We start from the raw sequence: 19102 nt of genomic DNA on the forward strand, positions 1-19102 counted from the left end.
TCCTGCCAGACATTCTCTGAATGTGTCTGCAATGGCTGGAACTGCAGCAATCTTGTGACCATGAGGTAAACTACCCAACTTAGTCCCATTTGTTAAAAATGGCAGAACAGTGAGATTTATGATGTCACCAAGGGTATTAAATTAACCAAACACGACGAAGCTTCTCTTCATGTGGACTTACTATTAAAATAATACATTTTCACACACTGTATCAATACTCACCTATTCCTGCATAGAATCAAACAAAAGTTTCTTGATGGGAATATATGGCCCAGCAAGTAGAGTTAGTAAGAATTTCAAGTTCACATGTTAAGTACGGTTTAATCACAACTTTGAACAAGAATTTTGTCATAAATTAGTAAGAAGTAGAACATAAAAAAAGTTACACATGCTAGATATTAAGTTATTTAAAAATGAAAACTGAAGTCAATTTTATTACAAAAGATTAAACTCATTAGCCACCAAAAAGAAATATAATTCCAACTCAGAATTGAAAGTAATTTTTTATTGATAAACATTTACACTAGAATTAGAAATGTCAGTAGAAAAATAAAATTTAAATAATTTTCTATTGTACAAAGATTTGATCATTTTGACTGTAGCAGTTAGTGAAATAACATAATATAAAAAGTTAAGCTGATTTGAGTCACAACCAGCCTTATAGAGTGCACAAAAAAGAAATGCAAGTACATGACATTTCTGCATATGGTCTGCTAATGGCACCGATGCTTCACATTCCAGGAAATGGTTACTTAGGGAAGGTTGATATGTGCTGCAGCATAATAGGAACTTAATTCAAACCAGAGCAACCAGAAAGGATACTGGAGGCAAAAGCCAAAATACAATTTAAAATCTTTAAAAAAATAAGGAACGGTTTAAAGGTAATTAATGAACTTTTCCTCACCTAGTGTAAACATTTCATAAGAAGTAATATTTTGTGGTCACAAAAAAAGCACAGATACCTCTTTTAGAATATTCATGATGCTCTTGTGTATGAACTTAAGTTTTCATGAAATGCTTTCACCTCAAAACCCCGTATTCAAGAATCAAGAAGGCCAAGCACGATGGCTCATGTCTATAGTCCCATCACGTTGGGAGGCCGAGGCGGGTGGATCACTTGAAGTCAGGAGTTTGAGACCAGCCTGTCCAACATAATCAAACCCTGTCTCTACTAAAAATACAAAAATTAGCTGGGCCTTGTGGCGGGTGCCAGTAATCCTAGCTACTCAGCGGCCAAGGCAGGAGAATCACTTGAACCCAGGAAACGGAGGCTGCAGTGAGCTGAGACCATGCCACTGCACTCCAGCCTTGGAGACAGAGCAAGACTCCATTTCAAAAAAAAAAGAAAAAAAAATCAAGAAATCAGCTTTTATGGTCAGGAGGCTGCCTCCCTCCCTCTCTTGCATTTCTTTTTTTTTAAAAAACAAAGCATAGGCCGGGCGTGGTGGCTCATGCCTGTAATCCCAGCACTTTGGGAGGTGGAGGTGTGTCAGGAGATTGAGACCATCCTGGCTAACACGGTGAAACCCCGTCTCTACTAAAAATACAAAAAATTAGCTGGGCATGGTGGTGGACGTCCGTAGTCCCAGCTACTCGGGAGGCTGAGGCAGGAGAATGGCGTGAATCCGGGAGGCGGAGCTTGCAGTGAGCCGAGATCATGCCACTGCACTCCAGCCTGGGCGACAGAGCAAGACTCCGTCTCAAAACAAAAAAACCAAAAAACCAAAGCACAGCTGGGGGAGGATATTTCTAAGAAATCAGTTTTTGGCAAAAATTCTCAAAACTATATAAGGTAAAATGTTCAACACAATTGCCAATATTCTTCCATCTGAGTGACCACCCCCAAATAATTCTATATTTGAGACATAAAAAAGAAAATCAAAGCTATTCCTTATGATTCAAATAGTCTTTCCCTGAAAACATTTCAAGCTACACCGCTCAAGCTATTTAAAATCTATATATATATATAGATTTATTCACTGGAGAATACTTCACCTACTGGGATGGATGAAACACTCAGTAATTTGAAGATACCTTTTATACGTTTAGTTTTTTAAAAGAGTAGATAACCAAAATATATCAAACAAGAAACAGAAACAAATACACCTTTCAAAATGCCCTAATTTTATGTCTTAGCTCCAGTGAAAAATATCTAACATTTTAATCATGTATCAGTACTTCAAAAGTTACTGTTTAAGAGGAGGGGCCAACTAACTACTGGTCTATATGTTTAGTGTATGAAATTACTTCCAAAGAATGCTTTAGGCAAGAACTCCTTCAAAAGACATTTTTCAGTAAGAGGCATCCTTCAGTAGAGATGATGGCAATCATTTCCCATAAGAAAAGTTACCAATTCCCCAGATTTCTTAAACTGAAGGGATACTTTTGAAAATCACAGCTCTTTAAACAAAAAACTAGAATTTTTACAATTTGCCTGTGAGAAAGATTTGAGCTTCTTGTTAGGGAATTTGTAAGAATATTTGGCTGCATTACAACTCTAAGTTTCTGCCCGTGTATATGTCACTATAGTTTTGATAATTACCAAAATTAGTAATATTATTTTAAGACAGGGTCTTGCCCTGTGGCCTAAGCTGGAGTTCAGTGGCGTGGTCTTGGCTCACAGCAGCCTGAACCTCCCAGGCACAAGTGATCCTCCCACTTTAGCCTCTTGAGTAGCTGAGGCCACGCCCAGCTAATTTTTTTTATTTTGTAGTAGAGACAAGGTCTCACTATGTTGCCCAGACCAGTCTTGAACTCTTGGGCTCAAGCAATCCTCCCACATCGACCTCCCAAAGTGCTGGGATTATAGGTGTGAGCCACTGCGCCCAGCCATAAGTGGTCTAATTAGTCAAAAGAATATGTCCAGTTTTTGTGATCTCTTTGTAATTCTTTTCTATGAGTTTCCCTGGCAAATTGGTCCTCCTGACTTTTTTCTTTTTTTTTTTTTTCCAAATTGGGCAGACTCCAGAATCACAGTAGATTCGGAGACTCTCCTCCTGGCTATTTTTAATCAGAAGCCAGAGTGCGTATTGCTTTAAATGGAATAGATACGTTCATGTGTATATGACCTCATGGGCTGTTAAGCCTTAATCTCACAATGAAAACTTTCCTTTAAAGATGTCAGATTTATGGCCAGGCGCGGTGGCTCACGCCTGTAATCCCAGCACTTTGGGAGGCCGAGGCGGGTGGATCACAAGGTCAGGAGTTCAAGACCAGCCTGGGCAAGATGGTGAAATCTATCTCTACTAAAAATACAAAAATTAGCCGGGCACGGTGGCAGGTGCCTGTAATCCCAGCTACTCAGGAAACTGAGGCAGGAGAATCACCTGAACCCGGGTGGCAGAGGTTGGAGTGAGCTGAGATTGCACCACTGCACTCCAGCCTGGGCAACACAGTGAGACTCCGTCTCATTAAAAAAAAAAAAAAAAAGAAAAAAGTCAGATTTAATCACCAGAAACTATTTTGCAGATAACCACCACCACTACCACCACACTGATTATATTCCATACAAAACAGTTTAGGTGGAAAGGATCACATTAAATACTTAATTTCTGCGATTCTTTCCCTCTCAAAGAGTCACAGTTTTCAGGCCTTTTAATGAAAACGAAAGTTAGGCAGTAGAATAAATTTAAATAGCTAAAATTAAGTTTTAAAAAAACTCTTGATATTTAAATCTCTTTAAAGATATAAATTCTTTTGAATAAAAATGTAAAGGGGAGAGTGGGTACATATCTGAACATTAAACTTTAGGCACTTTCTGGGAGTTGATACCCAATACTGTAAAAGTGGGCTGAAGAGTTACCACTAGGTAAACACATTAAGCTAAAAAATCAAAAACCACTAACTCTAGTTTCAGATGCGCTTCTATAGTTTCTCAAGGGTCATTAGTATACCAAAGTCACTAAGAAAAACTATGTCAGAATGCTTAAAGTATCTTATGTGTGCCTCAATGTCCAAACAAACCTGGCTTAAAATTTCCAACTCAAGCCATTTAATAGGGTATGTATGTTTCCAATTAAATGAAATAAAATTAAGAGAATTAAAAGTCATAGGGAAAGGTGGTACAGAAAATCTAAAAAGTCTAAATTAGCTAGCTTATTTTGATAAAACATACAAAATAACAAATTCACATCTCTTAAAATATCTTAATCAGAGGTCAAGACAGTTGTCCAGAAAATGTCACATTATTCATTATCTACTTTTTATTTATAAACAGTGGAACCAAAGCCACTACTTGAGTTATACTTAAATTTTTTTTCCTGCTTTATTTCACCAAATTTGTTTTCAAAACTATACTCAACCAAAACCTATTTGGCATTTATTGTCACTAAGATGTAGCAAAGAAAAGAGTTTGCCAAATTTTAATCAAGATTAGATAAGATTTTAATACAACATACTCTGCTCATTTGAAATAAACCAGTATCTTCCACGGTTTCTTCAAAATATGCGACATCTCATAGAATACTGTAAATTTCAGTGCAAAGGATGCCACCCCAGAGACACTGTTGACTTGGCTTGGGTAAAGGTACACATGAAAACTGCTTAAATTAAATATCTACAAAAAAGAAAGCCAAAAGACTTGTTTTGGTTGAGAACAATAGGAGTCCACATAAGTCTTCAATTCTAGGAGCTTCAAAATGAAGAAAAGGCTGAGATGTGTTGTCCTTCATGTTCCTGTTCATCCAAGTTGCTTCCCTTTGAAGAACTAAGAAAACACTACACTCCATAATGTATTCTTTTGGAGGATTCCGTAAAGTTTAAGTTCAACATCTCAGCATAAGGATGTATGCTATAGAGTAGCTAAAATCCGTAAAAAGGAGACCACCACGACGCAAAATGTCTGTCCAGTGCCCAATGTGAGGGCCTCAAATGGTATCATTTCCTTCCCTGCTGCTCGGTAAACTCCAGCAATAGCTGCACCTGATTTAAAATGCAAGAATGTTAAACAAAAACAAAAAACGAAGGTTAACAAACTCATGAAAATACAACATTTAAAATACTACTGTGAGTAGAATGTTCCAGATTTTATACTGAAATTTAAATCTTACAGAAATGTTAGGTTTTCCCTGTTCTTTCTGTGGACTACTCTACACTTTGAGTATTCATTGCATGGCTTGCAAGATCACTTTTAGATGCTGACTCCTTAAAACCCAGAGTCTCCTAGATTTATTGAATAAAATAATCTGGAAGAAATAATCAAAATCACAAAGATAGCAATTCCCACATGACCAGATTATGAACTCAAAAATATCTGTATTCCCCTACCAGTTACCCCATGCCTAGCCTTCAACAGGGACCTAATACATTTTTGGTAACAAATGAAAAAGAATCTTTTGAGTTAGACTAAGCAAGAAATGTTTCAGGCCACAGGGAATCCCCACTCCACCTTCTATCACACTCATAGTTCCCTTCAAGAAATGGATGGAGGAGGGAATAGAGGGGTGAAAAGGGAAGACAGGAGGACTCTAAGCCATAAAGTTGTTATTCATTCACAGGGCATGAGAGGAGAGATACTCAGGGATTCCTTTGTCTCCCAAGTCATTGATTGTTTTTATTACGTTAGTCACTATAATTTCCTGCAAATTGGAAAAACAAAACGAAAACCCCTGTATCTATGCAGATACCCATTTGAGTTACTATATGAGTTCAGCATTATACCAAGAAAGTGTACCAAGAAAGTTAACATTTCATTCGTTTGAAAAGAATAGATCCGGCCGGGCACGGTGGCTCACGCCTGTAATCCCAGCACTTTGGGAGGCCGAGATGGGTGGATCATCTGAGCTCAGGAGTTTGAGACCAGCCTGGGCAACATGGTGAAACCCCATCTCTACTAAAAATACAAAAAATTAGCCAAGTGTGGTGGCACGTGCCTGTAATCCCTACTACTCGGGAGGCTGAGGCAGGAGAGTTGCTTGAACCCAGGAGGTGGAGGTTGTTGTGAGCTGACATCGCGACACTGCACTCAAGCCTGGGTAACAGAACAAGATCCTGTCTCAAAAAAAAAAAGAACCGGCCAAGTACAGTGGCTCAAGCCTATAATCCCAGCATTTTGGAAGGCCGAGGCAGGAGGATCGCTTGAGCCCAGGAGTTTGAGACCAGCCTGGGTAACATGACCAAACCTTGTCTTTACAAAAAATACAAAAATTAGCTGGGTGTAGTGAACGTGCCTGTAATCCTAGTTGCTTGGGTGGCTGAGGTAGGGGGATCACTTGAGCTAGGGAGGTCAAGGCTGCAGTGAGTTGTGACTATGCCACTGCACTCCAGCCTGGGTGACAGAACAAGACCCTGTTCTCAAATAAAAATAAATAAATAAATAATACAAATTTTAAAAAGAAAAGAATAGATCCAGATTTCCCAGATGACCCTCCCCATAAAATGCTCCAAACAAAATTCTCCTTGGTCATAGCGTGTTCATTCACTCAAATTTTCATCTGCAGAACACTTCTGTGTTTTATAAGGTATGATCGCTATTCTCAAGGTACTTGGAATCTAGCTGGGGACACAAGACAGAAACAGATTTGCAATAATGCAAAATAACATACAGTGTCTCAATCACGTTTACAATTTTTTTTTTTTTGAGACAGTGTCTCACTCTTTCACCTAGGCTGGAAAGTGGTGGCATGATCATGGCTCCCTGCAGCCTCAACCTCCTGGGCTCAAGTGATCCTCCCGAGCAGCTGGGACTACAGGCACACGCCACCACACCTGGCTATTTTATTTATTTATTTTTTGTAGAGACAGGGTCTCACTATGTTGCCAGGGCTGGTTTTGAACTCTTGGACTTAAGCAATCCTCCCAAGCTGGCTTCCCAAAGTGCTGGGATTACAGGCATAAGCCACCATGCCTGGCACATTTCACAAATGTGATGTGAAGGTATATTAACATATTTTAACAAGAAGAAAGAACAATATTAACCAAAGGTTGGCTGCCTTGAACATTTAGTGATTTAAAATGCCCAGCTCCACTGGCAATGCATACATTTTGTTACTAACATCTGAAAGACATGTTTCATTGGGCCCCTCCAAAATTTAGGTACACAAGAAACACTGGGTTGGATAGAAAGAAGCTTAAGGAACTTGAACTGGGCCCTAAAGTGGGATTGGGATAATGAAGCGAAGAAAGGAAAAAGTATATCCAAGGGAGCAGCAAATGGAAAGGGAACAGACTATTCATAGAGCCTTAAAGACAGAAATGAATACAACATTTATTCGACAATTACTATGTGTCAGGTATTACATCATATACACATTAGCTCAATCATGCAAGGGTATGAGGTTGGGTAGTATTACCCCTATTTTACTGAGGAACAAAGACAGGCCCTAGCAGCCAGTCATCCTGGGGCAGAGGGTTTCCAAAGCAGCAGTAGGTGATACAGTTAGAACACAGAGAAACTAGGCCACTTTCTCTCAAAAAAAAAAAAAAAACACCTCAAGTCAAAGACATAGAGGGCGATTTCTGCTTGATGCTAAGGTTTCAATTCACAGTGAAAAAAAGTTACAAATCAGTAGGAATATTACATTTCTATATTATAAAAATGTATTTATGTTCACATCTATACCTAAAAAAAGAAATACACACCAAGATGTAAACTGTGGCTATTATTTAGGGATGAGAAAATGGAGGATTTTACATTTTAATTACTTACAATTTTCAGTTTATATAAAATACACATTTATATTTATGCATGAGCTTTAAAATGATTTAAACTTATTGTTCTCATTTCTGTAACTGTGTCTTATCCCATAAGCAAAAGCCATAACAAACCAAACGCCCCAAAAACAAGCCTGAAAATAATTCATAACATCATGTTACTCCAATTCTTATTCAGAAAGTCCTAAGGGGAAAAAAATAACTAGAGCACTAATCGGGTACTTTTCTAAGCAAGAATTCTTTTTTTTTCCCCCGGGTCTTGCTCTGTGGCCCAGGCTGGAGTGCTGTGGTGTGATCACGACTCATTGCAGCCCAGCCTGGACCTCCTGGCTCCAGCAATCCTCCCATTTCAGCCTCCCACGTAGTTGCAACCACAGGTACACACCACCACACTCAGCTAAATTTTTTATTTTTATTTGTAGAGATGGGGTCTTGCTATGTTGCTGAGGCTAGTCGCAATTTCCTAGGCTTCAGCAAGCCTCCCACCTCTGCCTCCCAAAGTGCTGGGATTACAGTCATGAGCCACTACACCTGGCAAATAATTCTTGTCATCAAAATTTGTCTTCTATCTTTACAGCAACCACACCCACGAGTGGAAGTAATTTACCAACCATCTTGCAGGGCCAATGCTCAAGTGATAGCTGATCACAGAGGAGAAGTAGCTTCCAAAAAGATAAATTTTCCTCTTGCTGGTGGCCTCTCTCACGAGATATATCTCACAAAGTTTAACATGACTTCCCTGAAGCCACTGAGATGAAATCTGACTCAAGAAGTCAAAGAGGTTAGCCAAGTAATAGGACCTTAGGGGTGGAAAAAAAAAAATCAATACATTAAAAAAACTGGGCCAGGCACAGTGGCTCACGCCTGTAATCCCAGCATTTTGGGAGGCCAAGGTGGGCAGATTGCTTGAGCTCAGGAGTTCGAGACCCGGGCAACATGACGAAACCCTGTCTCTACAAAAAATAAAAAAAAATTAGCCGGGCATGGTGGCACACCCCTGTAGTCCAAGCTTCTTGGGAGGCTGATGGAGGAGGATTACTTGAGCCCAAGAGGTCGAGGCTGCAGTGAGCCAATATTGCAACCACTGCACTCCGGCCTTGGTGACATAGGGAGACCCTGTCTGGACTTGCAGTTAAAAGGCACTCTTTCCTTCATCCTACTCAGATATGTTTTCTAGAATAGGTCCTGAAATTGACTAGTCATATTAAACATTTTTGACTGGTATTTTAATGTCTAACATACTTGTCAAGATTCCAGCAGTAATTGGTCCCACGATGCCCATCAACAGGATGCTTACAGACATGAACCTACCATATTTGTGATGTCTGAGGGTGAAGAGGGCCAGTAATCCAGCAGGGACATGAAAGAAGAGAGAAGACACCAGTGCCCACAGGAATACACCATACCACATCTCTATGAGGGAAGACAAAGAAAAGTTGTGAATCACTGCCCTTCCCAGGACAATCATTGCAGAAGGTACTCATCATGCCCGTCATTTCATTTTCATCACCGTTTCTTTTTTCCTTTTTTTTGAAAAATTTTTATTTTTTTAAATTTTTTTTTGAGACGGAGTCTCGCTCTGTCACCCAGGCTGGAGTACAGTGGCGTGATCTCGGCTCACTGCAAGCTCTGCCTCCTGGGTTCACACCATTCTCCTGCCTCAGCCTCCCGAGTAGCTGGGACTACAGGCACCCGCCACCGCGCCTGGCTAATTTTTTGTATTTTTAGTAGAGACGGGGTTTCACCGTGTTAACCAGGATGGTCTCGATCTCCTGACCTCATGATCCGCCCGCCTCGGCCTCCCAACTGCTGGGATTACAGGCGTGAGCCACCGCGCCCAGTCAAAAATTTTTATTTTTAAAGACGGGGTCTCACTCTGTCACCCAGGCTGCAGTGCAATGGCACCATCATGGCTCACTGCAGCCTTGACCTCCTAGGTCTGGGTGTTCTCCCGCCTCAGCCTCCAGAGTGGCTGGAACTACAGATGTGCGCTACCACGCCTGGCAAAATTCTTTTTTTTTGTATTTTCTTTTTTTATGAGACAGGGTCTCACTACTCTGTTGCCCAGGATGGAGTGCAGTGGGCGTTTCGCCAGGCTGTTCTCAAACTCCCAACCTCAGGTGATCTGCCTGCCTTGGCCTCCCAAAGTGCTAGGATAACAGGCATGAGCCACTGCGTCTGGCCTGTATTTTCTTTAGAGATGGGGTCTCACCATGTTGCCCAGGCTGGTCTTGAATGCCTCGGCTCAAACAATCCGCCCACCTTGGCCTCCTAAAGGGCAGGGATTACAGGTGTGAGGCCACCGCACCCGGCCTTCAACATCATTTACTTGCAAAGTAGGGTTCATCAGTCAAATATCCAAATATTGACGGTTTTAGAGTGTTCAACAAATTACTGCCTACAGACCCACCACCTGTTTTTTACACACTTATCTGAACCCATTCATACTTTTATACATACACACTTATCTGAAACCATTTACAAGAGTTTTGTACACACATACTTATTCAACCCATGCCCTTTCATTTCAGTATTGTTTATGGCTGCCTTCCAGCTTCAAGGGCAAAGTTGGTAACAGTGACACAGACCACATGACCCATAAAGCCTAACATATTTACTATCTGGCCCTTCACAGAAAAAGCTGACCAATCTCTGTACCCTCAAACTGAAAAAAAAGGTTCATCTAGATTTCAAAATTGACCTAAATAATGTCCCCGAACATAACTGGGCACGACGGCTCACGACTGTAATCCCAACACATCAGGTGGCCAAGGTGGGCAGGTCGCTTGAGCCCAGGAGTTTGAGACTAGCTTGGGCAATACAGCGAAACCCTGTCTCTACAAAAAATACAAAAATTAGCCTGGCATGGTATTGCATACCTGTAGCCCTAGCTACTCGAGAGGCTGAGGTGGGAGGATTGCTTGAGCCTGGGAGGCAGAGGTTGCAGTAAGTCAAGATCATGCTACTGCACTCCTGCCTGGGCAACAGGGTGAGACGGTCTCAAAAAACTCCCCCAAAAACCAAAAAACCCAAACAAAAATAATTCCCCCATAAGAGGCACAAGCCAAAGAGCCAATTGATACGGTACTATGCAATCAATGCCTGTTGATCTTTCCTGACCTTTCGATCACTCAGTCTTCTAAAATGGACAGCTATACAATTATATTCATTCCACAATCATTTGAAAGACAATGCAGTAAATATCAAGCCATCACCTCCTATTAGGATTTCAAAGCTCTTTACGATATGAAATAAATACCAGAAAATATAAATGTTTGGCTTGAAGACAAATGGCAGGTAAACAACAGTGCAGGTTAGGAGAGCTGGCTCCTACAGAACTCTAATCGCTCTTAAGGTGTCTGTAACTCAGGCAACATTAAGATACATATAATCATCAACTATGTATGAAAAACTATGCATGAGGCACCCATATAAAGAAAACAAAACCATCCTGCTGGAATGTGACTTTACAATTTGTTAAATGGCCGATGTAGCATTTCCCCCCAGTGAACCCAAGGCAAGGCCTTAGAATCCTCAAGGTAGCTCTCCAGCTACCCACAGGGAGGGACTGGCGGTGACACATTAGATAAAACCCACTGTCCATCCTTGGCTAGAGGCAGGTAAGTAGCAAGTGATTTTTGAGATCAGTGAAGAGCTTAGCTCAGCAGGGTTTCTTGACCACCGCCCATCCTTGGCTAGAGGCAGGTAAGTAGCAAGTGATTTTTGAGATCAGTGAAGAGCTTAGCTCAGCAGGGTTTCTTGACCACCGCCCTCCGCCCTATTGACATTTGGACCAGATAACTTTTCATTGTGGGGGCTGCACTGTGCACTGTAGGATATGGAGGGGCACCTATGGCCCGCAGCACTCTATTCCCAGTTGTGTCAACCAAAAATATTTCCAGACATTGTCAAATGTCCCCAAGGGGGCAAAACTACCCTGATTAAAAACCACGGGCTTTACCAAAGCACAGAGGCTTTGTAAGAGCCATGATGGCCGGGCGTGGTAGCTCACACCTGTAATCCCACCACTTTGGGAGGTCGAGGTGGCCTAATCATGAGGTCAGGAGTTCAAGACCAGCCTGGCCAACATAGTGAAACCCTGTCTCTCTAAAAATACACACACACACACACACACACACACACACACACACACACACACACACACAAACAAAATTAGCCGGGCATGGTGGCAGGCGCCTGTAGTCCCAGCTACTTGGGATGCTGAGGCAGGAGAATCGCTTGAACCCAGGAGGCAGAGGTTGCAGTGAGCTCAGATCACACCACTGCACTCCAGCCTGGGAGACAGAATGACACTCCGTCTCAAAAAAAAAAAAGAGCAATGACAGTTAAAGCTATAAAGACAGATGAGGGAAACCCTTTGGGGAATTTGACACCAGACTAAGGACTTAACAAAAGATCTAAAGTGCCAGTATAGGTTTTGAGCAGTAACGGTTGTCACAACATTATTCCACAGGCCCCACCTGACACTCCTAGTTGGAATACAAACTGGAAAACCACCTTTTTGCAGGGTAATTTGGAAGTCAAATGTGCATGGCCCTTGCTGCAACAATTTTACTTCCGGGGATACACCCCACAGAAAAGCATAGGTAGGCAAGGACAGAGGTAACAAGAAGGTCCCAACAGCATTGTCCATAATAGCAAAAACTAGAAGTCACCTGCATGGCTATCACTGCAGAATTTGGAAAACACATTCTGTGCACCCACGTAATACTACAAAGTCCCATTAAAATATGCAATAGATGGGCTGGGCACAGTGGCTCACGCCTGTAATCCCAGCACTCTGGGAGGCTGAGGCAGGCAGATCACGAGGTCAGAAGATTGAGACCATCCTGGCTAACACGGTAAAACCCCGTCTCTACTAAAAATACAAAGAATTAGCTGGGCAAGGCAGCGGGCACCTGTAGTCCCAGCTACTTGGGAGGCTGAGGCAGGAGAATGGTGTGAACCCGGGAGGCGAAGCTTGCAGTGAGCCGAGATCACGCCACTGCACTCCAGCCTGGGTGACAGAGCGAGACACTGCCTCAAAAAAAAAAAAAAAAAAAAAAAAAAAAAAGCAACAGATGTATATATACTGAAGGGGCAAGATGCCCAAGCCACATTGTGAAGTAACAAAAGCCAGTTGCATGTAGAATAAGATCCTGTTTTTGAGAAAACAAACACAATAAACACACATGTGGAAATGCTTCTATGTACTGAGCATGTTTATTTAATAAATATTTATTAGATAGGCCAGGCATGGTGCTCGTGCCTGTAATCCCAGCACTTGAAGCCAGGAGTTCAAGACCAGCCTAGCCAACATGGTGAAACACTGTCTCTCCTAAAAATACGTAAAAATTAGTCGGGCGTGGTGGCAAATGCCTGTAATCCCAGCTACTCAGGAGGCTGAAGCCCGAGAATCGCTTGAACCCAGGAGGCAGAGGTCGCAATGAGCCGAGGGTAAGAGAGCTAGACTTTAAAAAAAAAAAAAAGGTAAGAAAAAACAAAGCTTTTGTTTTCACAAGAACTGCTCAGGAAGAATGAGCTTATTGGGATAAACAATTTAAAAGAGACCAGTCAGGGGCATCAATCCGCTTGAGGGGATTAGAAAGGGGGAGGAGAGGAGGACCAGAAGCTTTACTGAAGCTGTATTAGCACTGTAAGCACACTGTTAGTGTGTGTGTTTTTTCCCCCAGATCAATGAAAACCACAGTTTTATGAAGGTATTTTTATTCCCTTTACACAGGCTTCTTAATCTTGTTGAGAAGCTGGATTTAAGGGGCTATTGGAGATAGGGGTGGAGCCAAATCCCCTTAACCCACCCTTGGCATTGTCACAGATGACTGCTCAAATTCTTTGCTCATTTTGAGTTAATAAAGCTTCAATTCAGAGCATATTCTGAACACTTCCAGTGAGAGTGCTCAGGTCTTGTTTTGGATAAATGGTTCTCGGTGAAAACATCAAGGATGCCCCAATTAGGTCTCAATGCTTATTAAAAATAACAAATGAGGCCGGGCACAGTGGGTCACATCTGTAATACCAGCACTTTGGAGGCTGAGGCGGGTGGATCATCTGAGGTTAGGAGTTCCAGATAAGCCAGGCCAACACGGCAAAACCGTCTCTACCAAAAAATATAAAAATTAGCTAGGTGGGGTGGTGCAAGCCTGTAATCCTGGCGACTCAGGAGTCTTGCTCCACCAATGAAAAAAGTCACCCTTAGTCAATAATGTCAATCAGAAATTGAGGGCAGGATTCTTGGTCCTCAGGGTTTCACCCCCACCTCTTCCACAACAAACCCATATCCTCCTGCAGTTTCCCTTCTAGCCGCCATTAGGCCAGGAGACATTCCTGCCTTTCGCTGCCCAGAGACGCACCCTCCCTGGCTGGCAGCAGCTCCAGAGGGGGCAGTGCCTGCATCTGGATACTGCTCCTCCCTAACAAATGTGCACCTGCCAGAGCTCTGGTGCCCACACAAATCTCTCCTGCCTGGGCAGCTACTGTGGCCCCTGGATCAGTCAAGAGTGGCCTGGCCTCCCAGCTGAGGCCCCCTGTCCACCACCCACTGCCAGCTCATCCCCAAGCCCCCACACAGCACCATGCTTCTCTTCCAAAGCAGAAAGACCATCTTCTATCCCGAGTCCTCACGTGCCACTCCCAAATCAATCTGATCCTCTGACCACCCCAACACCTAGTCTACAGAAAATTCTATGATGGCATCAGGAATTCACTGGTCCAAAGTGGACAAATGGGATGCAAACCTGCCTCCAAGAACTCAGAACAATCTTCACCTGGCTGCTGTCTGCCCCATACTGACCTGAGATCAGCCCTGGGTCCCTGCTATCCAGGGCTTCTGCTGGAGCTGCCAGAGTCTTAGAGATAAGCTCTGCTTTCTGCAGTAACTCAAGGCACTGCTGGAGCCTGGCTTCCTACCAGCTGCCGCAGAACCACTGAGGCCTTGAACTGGGAGGCAAAGCCTTAATATGCCAGAAACACACGAAGCTGGTAATTTCCAGGAAAGCAGGTTGGAACACAGGTATGCCATCCAAGTGCTAAGGGCTGAATTATGTGCCCCTACTATTCCTGTGTTAAACCCTACAGGACTGTGGTCTTAGGAGAGGAAGAGATTCTCAATCTCTTGATACCTCTCTCTCTCTGCCATGTGAAGACATGGTGAGAAGGCAGCCATCTGCAAGTCAGGAAGAGGGTCTTCACCAGAGCCCAACCATCCTGGCACCCTAATCCCAGCCTTCCAGCCTCCAGAACTGAGGAGATAATGTCTGTTATTTAAGACAGCTAGTCTGTGGTATTTTGTTATGGCGGCCCATGCTGAGACAAAAATGTCACCCATCCCCACTTCCCTAGGAGCACAGCCCCTGCCCCAGGAGGCCTGCTAAGTCACCAACCCACATCTCAATTTTCCAAAAAGCTTAAAGGCCAATTTGTAAACAGCGTTCAGCATACACAGCAGGCCAACACCTCTCTGACGTTCTGAGAAAGGGAGGAGGCACACCGCAGCCCCTACAACCCTGAGCCACATCCATTAGCTCCTTCACTATGTATTTTATATAGCATCACTAAAGTCATTTCAAGTAGGAAAAAAAGGTTTTATTATAGATGAGTAGAGGAGTACAGCTTATAAAACACTTTCACATGAGGTTATTACAGGACTCTAAATAGCAAAGGCAAACCTGGATCTAAAAGGCTTTTTAAAAAACTAAGTGATTTCCCTTTAATCTACTGCACCTTAATTTGCCATCTATTTAATAGCTATTTATCGATTGTCATACAGTACTTTTCATTTCGCTGGCTCAAAACTCTCTCAAATCTTTGTCTACATATCTTACAGTATTTATTTGTTCACTGCTTTAAAGCAAGTATATTACTTCGGCTTTGTTTACTTTGGCAGCTAAAGGCACATCATCTCCCTATGGTGAAGGTAAATCAGGTAATTAATCTGTAATACAATATGATATTGGAAAATGAGATTAAGCATTGTGGTAGAATGGGCTCCCAAAGGTGTTCGCATCTCCATCTCCAAAACCTGTGAATAGATTAACCTACATGGGAAAAGGGACATTGTGGTGACTAAAGTAAGGATCTTCCAAAAGGAGATTGTCTTGGATTTTCCAGTTAGGTCTAATGTAATCACAGGGTCTTTGTAAGACGAAGGTAGGAGATAAGAGTCAGAGAGATTTGAAGATGTTATGCTGCTGGCTATGAAGAGGAGGAGCAGGCCAAGCATCAGGGAATGTACGTGACCTCTAAATGCTGGAAAAGGCAAGGAAAGTTCTTACTACAAGCTTCAGAAGGAACACAGCCCTGCTAAACCTTGGTTTTAGCCCACACACACCCAATTTGGACTTCTGACCTTCATAACTGTAAGACAATAAAATCTGTATGGCTTTAAGCTGCTAAATTTGTGGAATTAATTACAGTAGCAATAGCAGAGACATAAAAACACTAAGAAGTTAATCAATGATCAATCAAATAAATATACATTGATCTCATTCTATATGCTGACATATCAGTAAAAAAACTAAGATCCCTACCCTAAAAGATATTTGAGGATTTCCTTGAGGATATATTTTTACAGAGCTATATCTTTTTTTTTCTTTTTTTTGAGACAGTCTCACTCTGTTGCCCAGGCTGGAGTGCAGCGGCGTGATCTCGACTCACTGCAACCTCTGCCTCCTGGGTTCAAGCAATTCTTCTGCCTCAGCCTCCCAAGTAGCTAGGACTACAGGTGCATGCCACCACGCCCAGCTAATTTTTGTATTTTTAGTAGAGATGGGGTTTCACCATATTGGCCAGGCTGGTCTCGAACTCCTGACCTCAGGTGATCCACCCGCCTTGGCCTCCCAAAGTGCTGGGATTACAGGCATGAGCCACTGTGCCCAGCCTAGACAGACATATCTTTAAGATACATATTTCAGAGAGATACTGCAGTGAAAGAACACACACAGAGAGCAGAATACTCTAGCGGATTCTGTATTAACAAAAGCGGTCTATAATGGCTGGCTCCCTGGCCTCTAACCTCCACAGCAGAGTCACCTAACTCCCAACCAAGGCCTCATGACCAACCTGGCCCCAAATGGCAGCAATGCAAAGAACCTGAGCCAAGTGGGCAGCATGAGGCTCAGTACTCAGCCCTCCTTCCAGCTGGCCCCACTCTCATCTTGTGTTTCAGTGAACAACTGGGTCAACACAGCCAGTTCATCTGAAGCTGGGGTTCTAAGCAGACCACATGAGTCCTCCTGGGGATTAAGACTCTTATGTAGTCTTGGCAGGGCGTAGTGGCTCACACCTGTAATCCCAGCACTTTAGGAGGCCGAGGTAGGAGGATCACCTGAGGTCAGGAGTTCAAGACCAGCCTGGCCAACATACTGAAACCCCATCTCTACTAAAACTACAAAATTTAGCCGGGTTTGGTGGTGTCTGCCTGTAATCCCAGCTACTCAGGAGGCTGAGGCAGGAGAATCACTTGATCCTGCGAGGCAGAGGTTGCAGTGAGCCAAGATCACGGCATTGCACTCCAGCCTGGGGGACAGAGCAAAACTCCATCTCAAAAAAAAAAAAAGTCTTACGTAGTCCTGCAACTCCATGCTGAAGTTGGGCTATCTTGATACTAATCACCCATCAGCCTGCAGCCCTGCACCCTCTCTTGCCAAACCCCACCTCCCGGCCTGGAGGTCCAACTGTCCTCTCTACTCCTCCCTAACAAGATGATGTGCCCACTGAACTACCAACTGTAGTCAACCACCTCTCTCTGGATACTGCCTGCCTGCTCCTCCCTGGTTCCTGGGTGTGCCCCTGGCCTGCCTCACCTCAGTGGTCTCTGCATCCTAGCCTGACCAGATCTTGTCTGTCCTGATGGGGCCTTCCATCTACTCTCCATGCAAAGCAGGTAAGTTTCCTAAGTTCCTTCTTTGTACAAAGAAGGTTTCTTCTCAGGATGATGCAAATATTCTCAAATTAATTGTGATAGTTGTATAACTCTGTAAATATACTAAAAACCACTGGATTGTACACTTTTTAAAAAAGTCAGAATCATCCCATCTCTGTTCAAAATTCCCCAGTAGAGCCCTCCAGGATCTACCCTCCCCTCCTCCTCTGTGCGTTGCCGACACAGTCCCTCCAGGCACCCTGGGCTCCTCAGTGTTTCTTCTGCAAGCTCCTGTTTCAGGGCCTCTGAATCTGCTGCTCCCTGGCCTAGAACACATGCTCTTCCCCAAGTAGCTGTTGGCTCATTACTCACTTTCTTCAGATTTTGACTCCAATATCATCACCATCCAGGGCCTCCCCATCACTTTACAGCAAACAGCAATCCACCCCCACCACACAGGCCCTGCCCCTTCCCAGGCCCCTCACCACCAGCTGTTTTGTTTTTCTCTCTCCCCATTGGAATGAAAGTTCCACGTGGGAAGGGGCTTTGCTTTGTTACTACGGCATCTTGACTTGGTGCCTAGAAAACAATAGGCACACAATCAACACTGAGCAAATATTTTTTGAGTGAATGAATAAATGACTGGTCCAAGTGTGACCAGTCTTGATTCCTGCAAGGATGACACAAAAACATTACTGGGTTTTTAATTATCACTAGATCTAATTTGACACTGATTTAGTGAAATCTGTATCTTCTGAAGATGAATGTCATTCTTGATACAAGATAAAGATCTCAGTTTCTTGGTTTTGAGGTTTGTTAAAAATGACAACAATAAAGGAAAAAATTTTAACCTGCATTTGCAGTTTAGCCATTTACTTAAATTTATTTATTTATTTTTGAGACAGTCTCGCTCTGTGGCCCAGGCTGGAGTGCAGTGGCATGATGTCAGCTCACTGCAACCTCCCCCTCCCAGGTTCAAGCGATTCTTCTGCCTCAGCCTCCCGAGTAGCTGGAATTACAGGCATGCACCACCACGCCCCGCAAATTTTTGTATTTTTAGTAGAGATGGGGTGTCACCACGTTGGCCAGGCTAGTCTTGAACTCCTGACCTTAGATGATCCGCCCGCTTCGGCCTCCCAAAGTGCTGGGATTACAGGCGTGAGCCACGGCAACCGGCCAATTTAGTCATTTAGATGTCTACCTAACCCTCCTTAGGTAAATGGCTAAACTGCAAATACAGGTAATAAAGAAAAAATCAATTCAGTACTTCCTCGTATACATAAATATGTCAGAATACTTCAGAACAATGATTCTGCCATAATGAGTTGGCATACACTGCAAGTAACCTTTTCTGTGGGGCCAAAATATCAATACAACAGATTCAGGACAATGAATGCAACTCCTGTTAAGCAGATTTTGGTGTCTCAAATAGGATATAACTTCATGTATTTATTACACCCATTATTCCTGCTAAAGATGAGACACAGCAGGGAGGTTATGTGTTTACTACCAAATTCTGATCTACTTGGGGTCAAGGGCTATGCCTCATACCTGCTCATAACACCAGACCAA

At 43.0% G+C, this 19102-nt stretch overlaps 1 protein-coding gene across 7 annotated transcripts in view; it reads right to left on the reverse strand.

Moving 5' to 3' along the window:
* Positions 1 to 484: 484 nt before the first annotated feature.
* TMEM170A (transmembrane protein 170A) overlaps positions 485 to 19102 on the reverse strand; it is a 53578-nt gene continuing 34960 nt past the window's right edge. For 3 of the 7 annotated variants that reach the window (XM_054667971.2, XM_009431241.4, XM_016928448.3), the window contains 2 exons: positions 8893 to 9063; positions 485 to 4920 (listed from right to left, as the gene is read on the reverse strand). In XM_054667971.2, coding sequence (XP_054523946.1) covers positions 4790 to 4920; positions 8893 to 9061 — 300 coding nt within the window. In that variant the 5' untranslated portion in view covers positions 9062 to 9063 and the 3' untranslated portion in view covers positions 485 to 4789. The remainder of the gene's footprint in view (positions 4921 to 8892; positions 9064 to 19102) is intronic. The other 4 variants (XM_063796165.1, XM_016928447.4, XM_016928446.3 and 1 more) reach the window with 2 other exon arrangements.

This window comes from Pan troglodytes, chromosome 18 (genome assembly GCF_028858775.2).
Source record: "Pan troglodytes isolate AG18354 chromosome 18, NHGRI_mPanTro3-v2.0_pri, whole genome shotgun sequence".
Classification (NCBI taxonomy): Eukaryota; Metazoa; Chordata; class Mammalia; order Primates; family Hominidae; genus Pan; species Pan troglodytes.